General features: G+C 41.5%; 1 protein-coding gene across 4 annotated transcripts in view; it reads right to left on the bottom strand.

Moving 5' to 3' along the window:
• The window catches only part of NME7 (NME/NM23 family member 7), an 84,932-nt gene that overhangs the window by 9,816 nt on the left and 59,262 nt on the right, over nt 1-15,854 (bottom strand). For all 4 annotated transcript variants that reach the window (XM_077342024.1, XM_077342026.1, XM_077342025.1 and 1 more), the window contains exon 11: nt 13,718-13,825. In XM_077342024.1, the coding sequence (XP_077198139.1) occupies nt 13,718-13,825 (108 nt within the window). The remainder of the gene's footprint in view (nt 1-13,717; nt 13,826-15,854) is intronic.

Below are 15,854 nucleotides of genomic sequence, written 5' to 3'. Positions count from 1 at the left end.
GATACACGTCATTGGGAGGAAGACTTTCAAAGGAACAGCACTGCTATTACAAAAAAACATTGTTTCTAAATGCACAACCCCCATTAAGGAATATATACATTGCTGAAATGTTCAGTGTCTTATGTACATTGGATAACCTTATCTGAGGTAGACTTATTTGAGACTGAGGATTTAAAAGATATTGGAGTTATAGTGGAAAATATTAATGAAAGTGTCACTCTAGTGTGCAGCAGTGGTTTTAAAAAAAGGGCAAATTCCATACTTGATAAGCAAAGGGATTGAAAATTAAACAGCCAACATTATCATACTCTTGTAAAAGAAGACGTGTTGGTTTTTATTAATAACAACTTTATTTTTATAGCCTGCCCTTCCTAGTTGGCCCAGGGTGGGTAACAACTGGTTAATACAGTTAGGTTTCACACTGATAAAACAGTTTTTGAATGATTTAATTAAAATGCATTAATTAAATTAAAAAATTATATGATTAAACTGCCTTCTTAAAGACCTTATAAATGGGAACCCATTTCGTTTGGGCGAGTTGGTGTTTTTGTGGAAGGTGTATTGCTGCGTTGTGAGCAGGAAGGCCAGTGTTACCTCGGTTTTAATTTCCTGGCCTCAACCTCAGGCATGATGGTATGCTCCGCTTTCTCCCCACAACGGATACCCTGTGAGACTGAGAGAGCTCTAACAGAACTGATCTGTGAGACAGCCCTGAGAGAATTGTAGCTAGCCCAAGGTCACTCAGCTGGGTCCATGTGTAGGAGACGGGAATCGAACTTGGAAGCTGCCACTCTTAACCACTACACCATGCTGGTTTTCATGGTCTGGCCTTAGGAAAAGTGGCGGTATATAAATCAAAATAATAAATAATTAATTTGAAATACTTTGTGCAGTTCCCATCACCATATCTCAAAAAGGACATTGCAAAGGAAGAAAAGGTACAAAGGATATGATCACAGTGTGGGAGCCCCTTTCCTAGGACAAAAGGCTAAAAAGACTGGGAATTTCAAGTCAAGAAAAAAGATGACTAACAGGTGACATGATGGGTAGCTGAAATGGATTCAACACTTCAAAATTCTTTAGACATTTATAAAATTATACATGGGGTAGAGAAAGCAAATAGAGGGAGCTTTGTTCTTACTCTCCTTTAATACTAGAATTCAGAGGCACCTGATGAAATTGTTGGCAAATTGCTTTAGGACAGACAGGAGGAAGTTGTTCTTCACTCAACTGAGAAATTCACTGCCAGTTGAGGTGATGATGGCCAAAAGTATAGACTGCTTTAACAGGGGTAGACAGAATTATGAATGAGACGTCTATCAGTGGCTATTGGCCATGATTGCTGAGGGGACCCTCCATATCCAGAGACAGCAAAGCTTTGAAACCCATTGTTAGGAGGCAGCATCAAGGTCGGGACGGGGGGAGCAGGTTGGCCTCTGTGCTTCGCTGGTCTGGCCTTCTAGGGCATCTGGTTGGCCAATATAAGGGACACTATACTGGACCAGATGGACCATTGTCTAGTCCAGCAGGCTCTACTTATGTTCTTAGATCCTGTGCAAAGGAATTGTACAAAATGGTCTTTGTATGCAGGGTAGGGGGAGTTATAGGAGGTTGAAACACATTAGTTTGTAAAATCATTTTTTCTCAGCTCCTCAGGCTGCATAAAATACTTTATATGCAATGATCTTTCAATGGAACTGTAATAAGATATATACATACATATTCTCTCATATATAAATTGCTTCTTTTTGACCGACACAGACACCCTGAAGAAATGCTAATAAAATCCCAGCAATTGTCTAATAAGGATAAATGTGCTGAATTGTCTATTTTCCTGTGACTTTTCAAAACAGCAAGTGTTAAATAATATTTAGTAAGTTCTTAACTGACCAGTTCTGCCTTTTAATACTAAAACCCAATATGATGAAAACTTTTTAAATTGTTTATTGCTTTCTATTATTAATATAAAAAATAACAAAAAGAATATATTTTTCCTCATGAGCATATAGATAAAAACCAGCCTCTCCTTCCAAAAGAAAATCATTTCCCCTTTTCACTCAACATTTAAAGCCATCTAACAAGAGACTATGCCACTTGGTACCAGCCCAGAGTGAAAAACTGCACTACAAAAGCACCATCTTACCGGGAGAAACAATGGCTTCTATTACTTATTTAAATGCTCTTTCATAGAGGAAATGTGGTTTCAATGAAGAGCTGGTGATAAAGGGGGTCAACTGTTACTTCAGATGACTGATTCTCCTAGGCAAGGCTTTCACAAACCAGAACCTCCTCAGAAAGTTACGAGTTAATCCCATGTTGCCGGGGGCTGGTTGCATAGTAGCTCAGAAGTTAAAATGTAACCCCACCTAAGAGACCTTTGTTCGGAATGCAACACAAATGAATTCTACGGAAAGAAAATGTATGCTCCTGGCAATTCTTGCTTTGCTGAGTTATTTATTTACACACTTTGATATTAAAATAAATCATACCACCAAGTTTGGTAAAAGAAGAGAACAACCCACAATAAATAAATCTGCTTTTGTTCTATTTTACATTTTCTTCCACATCTTATGACAGTTCTCACTGCAAACTATTGAACTACTGACAGAAGAACGGTACTCAAGGGCTGGAAATGGTAACATTCATCTTTAAAAAAAATCCTTGCCAGCTGGCATCAGTGCAAACATGTCTGAAATTGGCATTTAATAATGCGTAACTCGCTGTATCTCAAGTGGATGACGTAAGCTGGGATGCAAAAACGGTTGCTTATGCTCCCACAAGGGGTTTCTACCAGCCCAGTGGGATTTCTGAATTTGTTTTCTTTGAACAGCTGGCCTCCCTGTCATCTCAGAACTGCTTATGAAGCTTCCCTCCCCTTTCAAAAACGCTTTGCCATGTGACATGAGGAGCTGTGGCCAGAGTAAAGTTGCTGAAGACCTCCTGGGATTACAATTGATCTCCAGGTGACAGAGATCTGTCCACCTAGACAAAATGGCTGGTTTGGAAGGTAGAAACTCCCCTCCCCTCACCAAATCCCACTCTTCTCTGGCTCCACCCCCCAAATTTCTAGGTATTTCCTAACCTGGAGCTAACAACCGCCTGCTAGAGGGAGGTCTTTGTTGAGTTAGTTTTTCAGTTCTTTGGAACCTGGCCATACTCTCATAATTTCACACTGAAAAGGCAAACTCTAAAAGGCCCCCAATAGTAATGGAGAAAGATAGCAGACTGCTTTTAAATATTTTAAAGACTCTTACACCCACTTGTCTACACCAGGGGTAGTCAACCTGTGGTCCCCCAGATGTTCATGGACTACAATTCCCATGAGCCCCTGCCAGCGTTTGCTGGAGGACCACAGGTTGACTATCCCTGGTCTACGCCACACACAGCACCATCTTAAAGGGGTGGGAAGTGCTCAGGGAACCAATTGACTTTTGTGTTGGCACATGCCCATTAGGATGCTGCAGACTCTGTTGCTCTTGGGTGCTGGCTGAGGGCTGCTTTTCATGCTATCCCTTTAACTCATTTCCTTGCAGAATCAGAAAACTGAGCATTAGCTGCAGGTGCTGATGTGAGCGCTTCAACACAGGTCAGGTATGTGCCTCAAGAGGAGTTTGTGGTAAAGCCCCCCCCTCCAATGACAGTTGTGTCTGCTTCTCACAACTGAACGTATCTCTGTTTTACTTTCCTCTGCAGTTTCAACAGGGAGACTTGTGGCTCTAGCAAAGCCCTCTCCCCCCTGCTCAGTGGGCTGTTCCAGGTCTCCTCTTGGAGCTTAGCACCTGGCAGCCCTTTCAAGTTCCACTTCCAATGTCATCCCACTTAAATGCATGTAATGCTGGGAATCCTCTTTCCTGTGGTGCCAGAGAGGAAGTGAATGGACTCTTCACACCGCTGGTTTGCAGGTCAATCAAGTCTACACTGCACCTCAACTGTGTCTCCCTGCTTGGTTCTGATCACATAGCAGGAGCTCCACACCCTTCCCTGCCCCACTGCCTCCCCAGCTGATCTGTGACTCCCCCTGAGGACTTCCCAAGAACATGTCAAAGAGGGAGGGCTCTCATGTGCCTTGGCTGACTATCCAGGTCCCCTCCCTCACCTTGCAGGCTGCTGGAAGGGGGTCAGAGGATGGTCTGGGTGAATGAGCCAGCTTGGTGCAGTGGTTTGAGCATGAGACTAAATCTGGGAGACACAGATTCCATTCCCTACTTGTACCATGGAAGCTAGGTAGGTGGCCTTGGGTCAGAGGCACATTCTCAGCCTAAGCAACCACACATGATTATTGTGAACATAAACAGAGGACTCAGGATTGATGTAAGCCACTTGGGGGAGAAAAGCTGGAAATAAATAGGATGGATGAGTTAATGAAATTTGTAACTGGGTGTCTGGCCAAGGAGGGGTGGGAGGCTTCTGTCACCTGGGGGTAGACAACTTGTTCCTCTGCAAAGTGTCATACACAAAGCACAGCAGGCATAAAAAGAGAGTACATAGTTACAAATCTCTTCCGATAGACATTTGCATGTTCCTTAACTGGAAAGTAAATGAGAAACACATTGAACTGAAAGGTCATACACCAAGCATTGGAAAATTACAGGATATTACCTGAATCTGTAACAGAAAGGTGTGTTTTTCCCCTGGTGTTCACGGATATTGTATTTTACAGTGGTATTAATGTCAGAATGTAATGGTGAGCTTAATATGATGTTGACTACTGTTTTAAAATGCTCCTTAATGTTATTTTATTCCCTATTAAGCACCTCAAGCCTTTTTCATAAGAGTTACCAGGTTCAATTCGAGGGACAGGCTATCGCCTACAAAGCCCTTCAGGGCCCTAGACCCATAAATCTGCAGGGCAGCCTCTCCTTTCACTCCTCTCAGCAAAGCCTTCATAAGGTGCCACCAGGCCCATGAAGACATGCATTCTACATCAGGGCTCCCTTCTTATAAATGGCCTGCCTGAGGAGGCCAGGAAGGTTCCCACACTCCTATCATTCCACATATTGTGAAAATAGGATGGCATTTTTATAAAGGGAATAGAACTATAGGAAAGGTTCAGGAGGACGCTTATTTATGAAAGGAACAGAATTGCAGTCTACCCCAATGTTTGTTTTACATTTTATCCTACCCTTAGCACATTGCCTTCTACATTAAATTTTCTGCTTCATATCTGATAGCTCATGTCTGTTCTTGTTTTCTTTTGCATTGTTTTTCTAACTCTAATCCTACCACCAGCATGTTTCTGTGTGATGTGCTGATAAAAAACAAACATGTTCAGTACTTAGAAAACAGTACCTGAGCACCTATGTGTATCACTTAGCTTAACTAAAATAACAAACTAGCAACTAACACCATTACTGATGGGAGGGGGGGGGCAGTCAACAAACTAAAGTGCTCTCTTCTCTCTCACACACACTCATGCACAAAAAACACAACTCAGGTCCACATTTCCAATCTTCTGCCGTTTCCATTTCTATAAAGTGGGACATTTTTTGCTAGCACTGTTGAAATCATTACTTTCACTTCAGTTTTACTCTGTAGACTCAGTGCAGTATAGTCAGTGTCCAAATTCCAGATAAGGAAAGAGCCAGTTTCTTCTGCTGTTTTCAGCAGCTGATCATGTGAAATTGACCTGATAGGGGCATCCCCTAAATTCCTGAGGTCCAAACTCCTAGGCTGCCTCTGCAGGCAAGCCATTCAACATTACATTGGAGATGATGTCTCTAAACCAGCCTTTCTCAACTTTTTGCCATTGAGAAACCCTGAAACATTCTTCAGGCTTTGAGAACCCCCAGAAGCGGCAGGATCATGCAGAATATGGTTGGGAAGCACAAGGGCCACCCAAGGCCCCTCCCTTTCCCACCCCCTACAGGCTGATCATTGGCTATTGGTGGGGGGGGGCAGGTCAACATGACCATATATCACCCAATAAATGTTTTACAAATGTTAAAAAATAGGGCCATCAAGAAACACCAGGGTTTCACAAAACCGTGGTTGAGAAATCCTGCTCTCAATGGAAGACAGCTGTGAGATGTTTCAAATAAAATAAAACCTTTCAGACTCCTGTAGGACTTTAAAAGCTGCCATTGTATAATTATGGATGGTATAGGACCCATGCAAACATAAAAGTACTGACTGGCAGCTCCTTTGTAGGTAGATGGGATTTCCTGGACTATTTCCTTTGGTGGGGCACAGCATCTCTCTCTCTCTCTCTCTCTCTCTCTCTCTCTCTCTCTCTCTCTTTTATCAGGAATTTTTTTTTTCACAGTCAGAGTAGTTCAGCAGTGGAATAGGCTGCCTAAGGAGGTGGTGAGCTCCCCCTCTCTGGCAGTCTTCAAGCAAAGGTTGGATACACAGTTTTCTTGGATGCTTTAGGCTGATCCTGCGTTGAGCAGGGGGTTGGACTAGATGGCCTATATGGCCCCTTCCAACTCTATGATTCTATGATTCTCTCCCCCCCCCCCCAATACAAGCCCAGGAGCTTCCAATGCTTTCCCTTTTAAACTGGAGAAAAAGAAGGCCTTAAAGAGGAAATGGTGATAGAGCTACAAGACACAGCCTGGGTGAAAGCTCTGCCTGCAGAGAATATGGAGTTTACCGCTTCCTTCAAAATAACACAAAGGTCTGTTGTTCCTCCTCTACAGCTCTTTAAAGGGACTGTTTGTCTTTAGCAGCTGAGTGACAGATCAGCTGTAAGCCACATCTCTGTTGTTGGAGAACTGCTGGGCTCCGGAGGGCCCAGCAGAATTCCCGCCAGGTTGGTATTGCTGCACTGATTCAACAAGGGGAAGTGGTGGCACCAGCAGGGAGCAGGGTGAGGACAGCAGTGCCGAGAGGCTGCATTGTGCTCATTGCTGCTTCTACAGCAGCTTGCAAGGAGAAAGGAAATGCACGGAGTCAGATTAGTGTGTCTGATGTGGCAATCCTAGACAGAGTTACACCTTTCTAAATCCACTCACTTCACTGGACCTAGAAGGATTTAACTCTGCTTATGATGGCACAGTAAGTCATATAAAACTGCCCTATGTTTGTTCATTTTGAAAACCAACAGAATGACAAAGCACATGTTGTGTTTTGATCCTTCTTACAGTGCAACACCAGATAAAACAGGAAATAGCATTTCCTCTTCAGGAGTATTTGCGGCTTGAATGTGGACAGGATCAAATAAGGGTGGAGAATTCAACAGGAAAATGGGATGCAGCCTAGGGTGGTGGGAGAGTTCTGTAATAAATAAGAGAGTAATTGTTTCTGCATAACATAAATGTTTCTGCATAAAGCAAAAGATACCATAAGGTTCAAGGGAAATCGTGGACAGCTTTACAGATGACCATTCTAGCAAGTTTATATTAAAGATACAGTGTGTACATGCAGTGAATCCTGTAATGTGCAGTGCACTTATTTTATTGTATGCGCATCAAAAACACATAAAAACCTCCCACATCTACAAGGTGTTATTGCCAAATGGTGTACACACAGAGTACATGCTATGCCTGGAAATGTAAAACAGACTATGGATACTTGCAAAAATCATAGAAATAGGCTAGTGGGGGTGGGGTGGAGTAAGAGATGAAAACAAGATATGTATGTCTTCCTTGAACCCAGGGTAATATTTTTCTGGGGTACTGAAATGTCTTGCTACTGACACTATGTGTGCTTGCATGGAAGGAAGTCTCACAGAGTTCACTGACTGAACTGGGCTTACTTACCTGATTCCAGATGAATACTGAAAAGACATGCCCAGTTATAAAGAAGAACCCAACTCCAGATATCCTTTTCTGAGGATGCCAATCATTTTTAAAGTTGCAACTTGATCAGTATAAGCTTTAGTAATAAGCAATCTTCTAGGCACATTTTGAACAAGCCATCCCCAGCACAATCCATTAATGCTGCCAAAGTCGCAACTGCTACAGACTGAAGGTCACCAGCACAGGGACACCAACTACTGTGTGACCTTTCCCTTCCCATACTTTAACTCTTCTAAAAGTGTTTAGTGCCAAAGTCTTACACAGGCAACAGGAGCCATTTATTTTTATTCATACAATTATGATTTTGCCTTCCTACCCCCATTCTTCTTGAGAGACAATATATACGTGGGAAATTTCTTCCAAGCGCGTTAACCAGTAATTGTGGATAACTATTTACCAAGAGTTTATTTTTACCACAATCCATCTACTGGCTAAGCCTGTTATATGTATGCTTGTGATGTGAATATTAGCCCTTTCCTGCTTCTCCAGATTTCTGCTCGAGTGAAAATGTATAGTAAAATTCTCCTCCCCATTAAGCAAAGATGATTTCAGGCAGACAGCTGACCAAGGGGTTTGAGTGCCATTGTGCTAAATTACCACTTCCAGGGTAATCCACTTTCACCCAGTAGTAATGGATCAAGGACAGTGGAAACTCTGCCTAACTCTTGACATTATACAAATTACTGCACCGCTTTTGACCCAGAGGACAAATATTCAAGAACATGCACAACTTCCTTCCTATCACTACAACCATGAATGATATACACTGCTTTACCACAACAATTGATCCTTGTGCTACAACAGCTGTACTGATAGAGAAACAGGTTTTAAGCTCTAGTTGACTCCAGGATGGCAGATTCTATATACGTTCCCAGTGCAGCAACCACTGATGGCTGTTGGTATAGTGGAAAACATTCTCCTGGTTAAAATATACTGCCAAAAAAACAAACATCTGTCATGGAGCAGCTACTGAAGCAAGTGGGAGGGGAAAACTCTCTGCACGACACACACCAAATGGGTATCACTCAGCCTATGTGACTGTGCCAGATTATTAAATCCTGCTGACTCTTTAAAGGTTTGTTGTTGTTGTTGTTGTTGTTAGGTGCGAAGTCATGTCCGACCCATCGCGACCCCATGGACAATGATCCTCCAGGCCTTCCTGTCCTCTACCATTCCCCGGAGTCCATTTAAGTTGGCACCGAGTGCTTCAGTGACTCCATCCAGCCACCTCATTCTCTGTCGTCCCCTTCTTCTTTTGCCCTCGATCGCTCCCAGCATTAGGCTCTTCTCCAGGGAGTCCTTTCTTCTCATGAGGTGGCCAAAGTATTTGAGTTTCATCTTCAGGATCTGGCCTTCTAAGGCGCAGTCAGGGCTGATCTCCTCTAGGACTGACCGGTTTGTTTGCCTTGCAGTCCAAGGGACTCGCAAGAGTCTTCTCCAGCACCAGAGTTCAAAAGCCTCAATTCTTTGACGCTCGGCCTTCCTTATAGTCCAACTTTCACAGCCATACATTGCAACTGGGAAGACCATAGCCTTGACTAAACGCACTTTTGTTGGCAGGGTGATGTCTCTGCTTTTTAGGATGCTGCCTAAATTTGCCATAGCTTTCCTCCCCAGGAGCATGCGTCTTTTAACGTCTTTAAAGGTTAGCTGAACTGAAATCTAAGTAGATTTTACAGAGCCCCGATCAGTATAGCTCTATCTCCTAAGATCTCAGACACTAAGCAGGATCAGCCCTGGCTAATATTTGGATGGGAGACCCACATGGAATGCCAAAGTCACAATGTAAAGGCATATCAAGAAAACCACAGGTGACTCAGTGTCCTCTTGATGTAAAGAGAGGAAAGAGGAGTTTTTGGTACCCCACTTTTTCCTACCCGAAGGAGTCACAAAGCGGCTTACAAACGTCTACCTTTCCTCTCCCCACAAAGGTGTGGTAGGTGGGGAAGAGAACTGAGAGAACTGTGACTGGTCCAGGGTCATCCAGCTGGCTGCATGAGGAGGTGTGGCGAATCAACTTAGTTCTCCAGATTATAGGCTGCCAATCTGGCTGCACCCAAACTGGCTCTGCACTACACTAAACAATGCTGTTAAACCAGTGGTACAGCTGACATAACACAATATGTTTCCTTCCATGGTAGAAGACAGTATGCAAAAGCAGGGACTGTCCTGCCCAGACTCATTTTAATTTTGCACAAATATATGTCATAGCAAAACCCACAAAATTACAGTTTTACCAAAGCTGCCATAAATAATCCATCAATTTTTGAATGTACTGATGTTTTAAATTATTAGGCTTTTTAAAAAGAAACTTCTGAATGAAACAATGAAGCTTACCAACTTTAAATAAACCAAATATTGTGCCTGACAATTACTACTTTTTTTACATCTTGACAAGCACCATGAAGATAAGGAATTAAAACATATAGTTAATTGTAGGTTTCACATATGAAAACTTACAGATTTGTTTCCTGTTAGCTAAGACAATATACTGAGTTCACAATTCAATTTTATGCCTTGAAACATCAATGTTCAAACAGCAATGTTTATATCAGGACCAACCCAAAGCTAACAAAATAAAGTGTACGTTTTTGAGTTTCACAGAACTATTTACCAAGCTAAATACCTACTACAAAAAAATAAAAAGGATAGAGGCATGATAGGAAAAAATCAAGGCATGATAGGAAAAAATCCCAGCCGACTTGCCTCAGAAGTCTTCAACAAGAACATAGGAGATATTGCAATTGAAATTTTATCTGACTACTGAAAGAACCCACCTCCCAAAAAAGTTATTCCCTTTTGAAAATATAAAGGCCAGAAGTAACACAATTTCTGTTATCACATAAATGATATCCATGACATATATGTGATAACATATATAGCTACAGCCTGTGATTCAGCATTATGAAAAGAACTTCCCAATAGGCACAATCTTTTTCACTCCTTTATTTAGCAACAGAAACCTGTACTTCTAATTTTATGAATGAAAATGGGCTTATTCATTCTGTGACCAGTGACATTTTAAATTCCTTCTTCTCTTTACTAGCTCAAATGAGTCATACAAAAGTTATTTATTAACTACATTGTGCTTAGTAAAATCATTTTCAGAAGCAAGCCAAAAGTTCAGGGTCACTAGAATGAGTGATTGACAATGAACTCCTTAAAAAAAAAATGGCACCTTCTTCCTTTGTTTCAAAATAGGGCTTAATTTTAAAAACAGAGTAGCAGAATCACATGTTAGACTGCTAATCATTTGGAAATGGTTTGAATTTTCAAAGATCTGGAGAAAAACCATTTTCATCTACTGCACAGATGCAAAGCAGCTTGCAAGACTATAGGACATGAAATGTAACTGAACCACTACAACTACTGTACATCCACAAAGCTGTTTGACAGCTGCTCAAGACCAATAGATATGAGATCTGAGGTCTGATCTATCACTGATGGCAGCTGTCAAACTCACTGTGTTCACCTACTAAACTCATTCACTGTAAAATTAATGGCATTCCTAATTATAAATTAGAGGTCAGGAGTTTTCATTATGCACTTGGGCCTACCTTTTGCTAATTCATACTAGGTTTGATCCACACATAGGGCATTTTCACATGTTATATAATACACTTTCAATATACTTTCAATGCATTTTGTGACTGGATTTTACAGTGTGGAATGGCAAAAACCACTTGCAAACAGTTGCTGAAGTGGATTGAAACTGCATTATTTAGCACATGTGAAAGCGTCCATAATACTGAAGTTCTCTGGCTTTTTCTGTATGTCTGTTAACAGAACCTCCTTAAAGATCTATTAACTGTGATGGTGATAACTATCAGCATCTGAACACTGCAGGAGGAAAGGGAAATCAAGGAAGTGGACTGGAGTTTCTAGCAGGATTATAAAGTAGAAGCAACTCTGCATGCCTCCCAGAACTAACTTCCCCAAGAGAAGTGGGAGTTTTTGGTGTGCTACTTTCAGACCAGTGCATTAGAGCAGGGGTAGTCAACCTGTGGTCCTCCAGATGCTCATGGACTACAATTCCCATGAGCCCCTGCCAGCATTTGCTGGCAGGGGCTCATGGAAATTGTAGTCCGTGAACATTTGGAGGACCACAGGTTGACTACCCCTGCATTAGAGTGACCATGAGACAAACAGCAAGTTAAATTTGGTTGGGCAACAATAGTAAATCAATATTCATAATAAAGGATTGAATCTAAAGTCATATTTCAGTTTGTGCAAGAGCCTTTGGTTCAGTTCTCCCTGAACCAAACGGACACCTTTAGATCCAACCCAAAAATTACTTAGATAGAAAAACATCCATATTAATACTATACTTGCCAATGCATTTCACTATATTGCCTAATGGTCACAAAGATGGAGAGCACTGAGTAGGTATTCTAGCAGTAAGACTGCAAATAATTTTTTGTCTACACCAGAGAATCTGAAGATAGCATTCTGTATTTCATTACATTATTCATGTAACACTGATAAGACATCCGTTGCTAGGACTGAGGAAGGTCTAATTGTCATATGAGAAGTAACTGATACATAAAGAGCTCAGCCAGCATTAAAGCTACATCTGTGGGGGAATGAATCACAGAAAGGCAACGACTCATCATGCCTACATTATTAAAAGGAACCCAGAGCAAAGGCTCAGGATGTTTGCAATCTGGCATGCAGTCACTCAACCCACAGTAAAATAATTTGTGGTAACATATTAGATCATCTTGCACATTCATTTGCTTAACTACATGAACAGCAAATGCTAAGGGGTGGGGGGGACAGACAAAGTGGCCCAAAAGTATTCCTTCAAATTGGTATTACCAAGAACTAATGTACTTTGAAGTTGTAAAACAGTTTGGGAACAAGACCTTGAAATTTTTACAAAATTGCCAAAGAATACTTTTAGTAATTGCCGGTATTCAGAATTCTTTTCCATTTAACTTCAATCATCTGTTGTTTTATAATTTACAGCAGACACTATCAGTCAAATGCACAAGGTATCACTTCTAACAAGAATGTCACATTAGTTTCCACTTAAAGAATGCATTTCTAACTGGGGGGGAGGGGGCGGTGGGGCGGATTTGACAATTCTGAAGCGGGGGGGGCGGGGGGTAGACAGAGGCTGGAAACTTTTCTTGCATGAGTTATGGGATAATTAAGTTAGAATCCAAGACTTACACTCTTATTTTGCTAATATTCACTCACTCACTCACTCACTCACTCACTCACTCACTGGCTTTATAGCCCACTGCTTTCAAAAATCAGCTCACAGCTGGTCACATAACAGAAAATCCATAGAATAAAATTCAATAAAACTCCCATTAAAACCCAATCACAGTACACAAAAATCTTAACAGGTCGCAAAAATCCCATGGCCCTCCTTAAAACAGGAAGACCCTTGTGAGGGCAGCATGGGGGAAGCAAGATGTTAGGTACCAGATGTTCAGGTACCAGTACCAAGGGGGACCCATACCACATGCTCTAGCAGTAGCCCCGACCATAAACCTGGCGGAAGAGCTCCATTTTGCAGGCCCGATGAAAAGCAATAAGCCTGCAGCTCCTCCAGGAGCTCATTCTACCAGGTAGGGGCCAGGACCAAAAAGGACCTGGCCCTGGTCGAGGCTAGGTGAGCATCCCTGGGGCCAGGAATGATCAGCAAGTTGGTACCTGCAGAGTGCAAGGTCCTGCGAGGGGCATAGGGCAGAAGACAGTCGCTCAGGTATGCAGATCCCAGACCATGAAGTGCCTTGAAGGTCAAGACCTTGAACCTAATCCAGGCCACAACTGGCAACCAATGCAGCTGCCTCAGCACAAGCTGGATATGGGCCCTCCAAGATGTTCCTGTGAGGACCCTAGCAGCCGCATTCTGCACCAGCTGTAATTTCTGGGTCAGGGTCAAGGGCAGGACCACATAGTTTTCCAGAAACTATTTAAACAACAACAACAACAGTAATACCTAAAGATGCATCAAACAGACTTACCTCCAAAAGACCATCTTCTGGAAGATCTGTACAGTGGACTGCATTCTGAATTTTGTTTTTGCCATAGATAGCACGGAGTGTGTCAGGGCGTAGGTGACGGGCTATTTCCTGTTCATCATAAAAATTAGATGCAATCAACAACTTTGGTAGAAGCAGAAATATGAACAGCATTCATTTACATGCAAGATGTGTGTGTCTGTGGGGGGGCTAAAGTATACATAGAATTGACTCAAATACAAAGTGCTAAATTCTTCTTTGATTTTAGTACATACATAGAGGTAAATCTCTAGCACCTAATGCTGTAGAGACAGAAGGAAAAAGTGTATCAGTACCAAAAAAGGCTAGACAGCTCCTTCTTTAAAAAATAAAAGCTGAGAATTCAGAGGAATTCGAACAGTTCCACAGAGCCTGCAAAAGGAAGCTCTTCCACCAGGCATTTGGTTGAGGTTGACTTAAACCACCATTTCCCGCAGGCCCTCCCCCTGAGCCTCCCTCCTATGGCACCCACTACAATTCCACCCAACCCACTGGGCTATAAGTGTGCGTTAATTTAATATTTCTATATTTTTCTACTGTTCTATGTTGCTTGTTGTTATAACTTCATTATTGTTATGCTAAGTTATCTGTATTGCTTCAGTTTTATGTGAACCACCCTCAGTCTTCGGAGACGGTGGTATATGAATATAATAAATAAATAAATAAATAAATAAATAAATAAATAAATAAATAAATAAATAAATAAATAAATGTCTATAGGGATTTAACTACTGCTAATGTATAAAATTTAACAAGTCCCTCTGTGGTGTGGGAGAGGAAATGGCAGCTGTAGAAGAACAGTAGGGAAACAGTACAGAAATGGCCATGAAGTAGATGGCATATCACACCCTGTATATGGAAGCAAAACATGTTTCAGCTGAGAACTGGCAGCAAATTCTACATGAAAGGTAATCAGAGCAAGCACAGGAAAAACACAAGGCAATGATGCTATGTGGAAATTTGGAATTAGTTTCCTTCAGCTGGGATCCCAAATGGTAGTGAAATCCCCATGTCATTAGTACTAGGAGTAGCCCACAGAGCGGTTTAGAACTCCTGCTGTGCCCCCTAAAATCCAGGTCAGTTAGTTTTCACTCTATTTAGTGGTGCTGCAATGAAGCCTGCCAGTGCCCATATCTGCTGCAATCCCTTGCGGCTACATTCAATTGTCTCAGATGTCCCTCATTAACAAGTACTGACACATTAGTAAAGGACAGAAAGCATCCAACAGTCAGCAAGGTTAGGGATAAAATGTAACAAGGTTTGCAAAAAGAGACGTGCATAGCTCCATTTCATCAGGTGATCAGTTCCAAAATGCTCCACTTGCACCTTTTTAGTTCAGAAAGAAGCCTCAATATTTAGGAACTGGTAATGTCAACATGGTTGAGTGGTGAAATAATTAATCCTTTAGTGCTTCGTTTTGGGAAACTAATCATATAAAACTTTGTAGACTGACACATTTTCTTTTTTGCATGTGTTCCTTACAAATGACAGAGTGCCATTTGTAAATATTTGACACTCATTTCCGAAAGTACTAACCCTGATACTTTTATTTTTTCCCCAAGAGTGAGAGATTATCATTTGGTATGAAAATCAATGGAAATGTTTATTTCCCTGAATTCTGAAAGTAGGCTTTACAGCTAAATTTGAATAAAACTTTGTTGGTTTTAAGGGTGTCATTGGACTCAAACGTTGTTCTTCTCTTTGACAGCAGATAACATGGAAACAAAAGAGGAATGCAATGCTTCTCTCAAGCCATTTACAACCACCTCTGTTTTTTTTTTTTAACTATCTTCAACACCTGGACAAGTGAAATCACTATTACACAAGCTAGTCACACTATTTCTCACTGCCTTTAGAAAAGTTCATAGAACCGCATAAAAATATGTAGCTACGCAGCAGCCACTTTTTATGAATTTTATCTTTTTATAAGCAGTCCACTAATCTAAGCCTCTAAAGCAGCATATGAAGCTCGAATCACTAATGAAATTGCTTGCCTCTGACCACAGCAGGCAAAATTGCAATGGCAAGTCTGCAAACATTTTTCACAGAGATGCATGCCCCAGCCATTAGGAAAGAAAAACAACAACCAGTAATTGAGTTG

Source organism: Paroedura picta, chromosome 6, assembly GCF_049243985.1.
Source record: "Paroedura picta isolate Pp20150507F chromosome 6, Ppicta_v3.0, whole genome shotgun sequence".
NCBI lineage: Eukaryota > Metazoa > Chordata > Lepidosauria > Squamata > Gekkonidae > Paroedura > Paroedura picta.
Note: the sequence above shows the minus strand (reverse complement) of the source record. Positions and strands in the feature narration are given on the sequence as shown.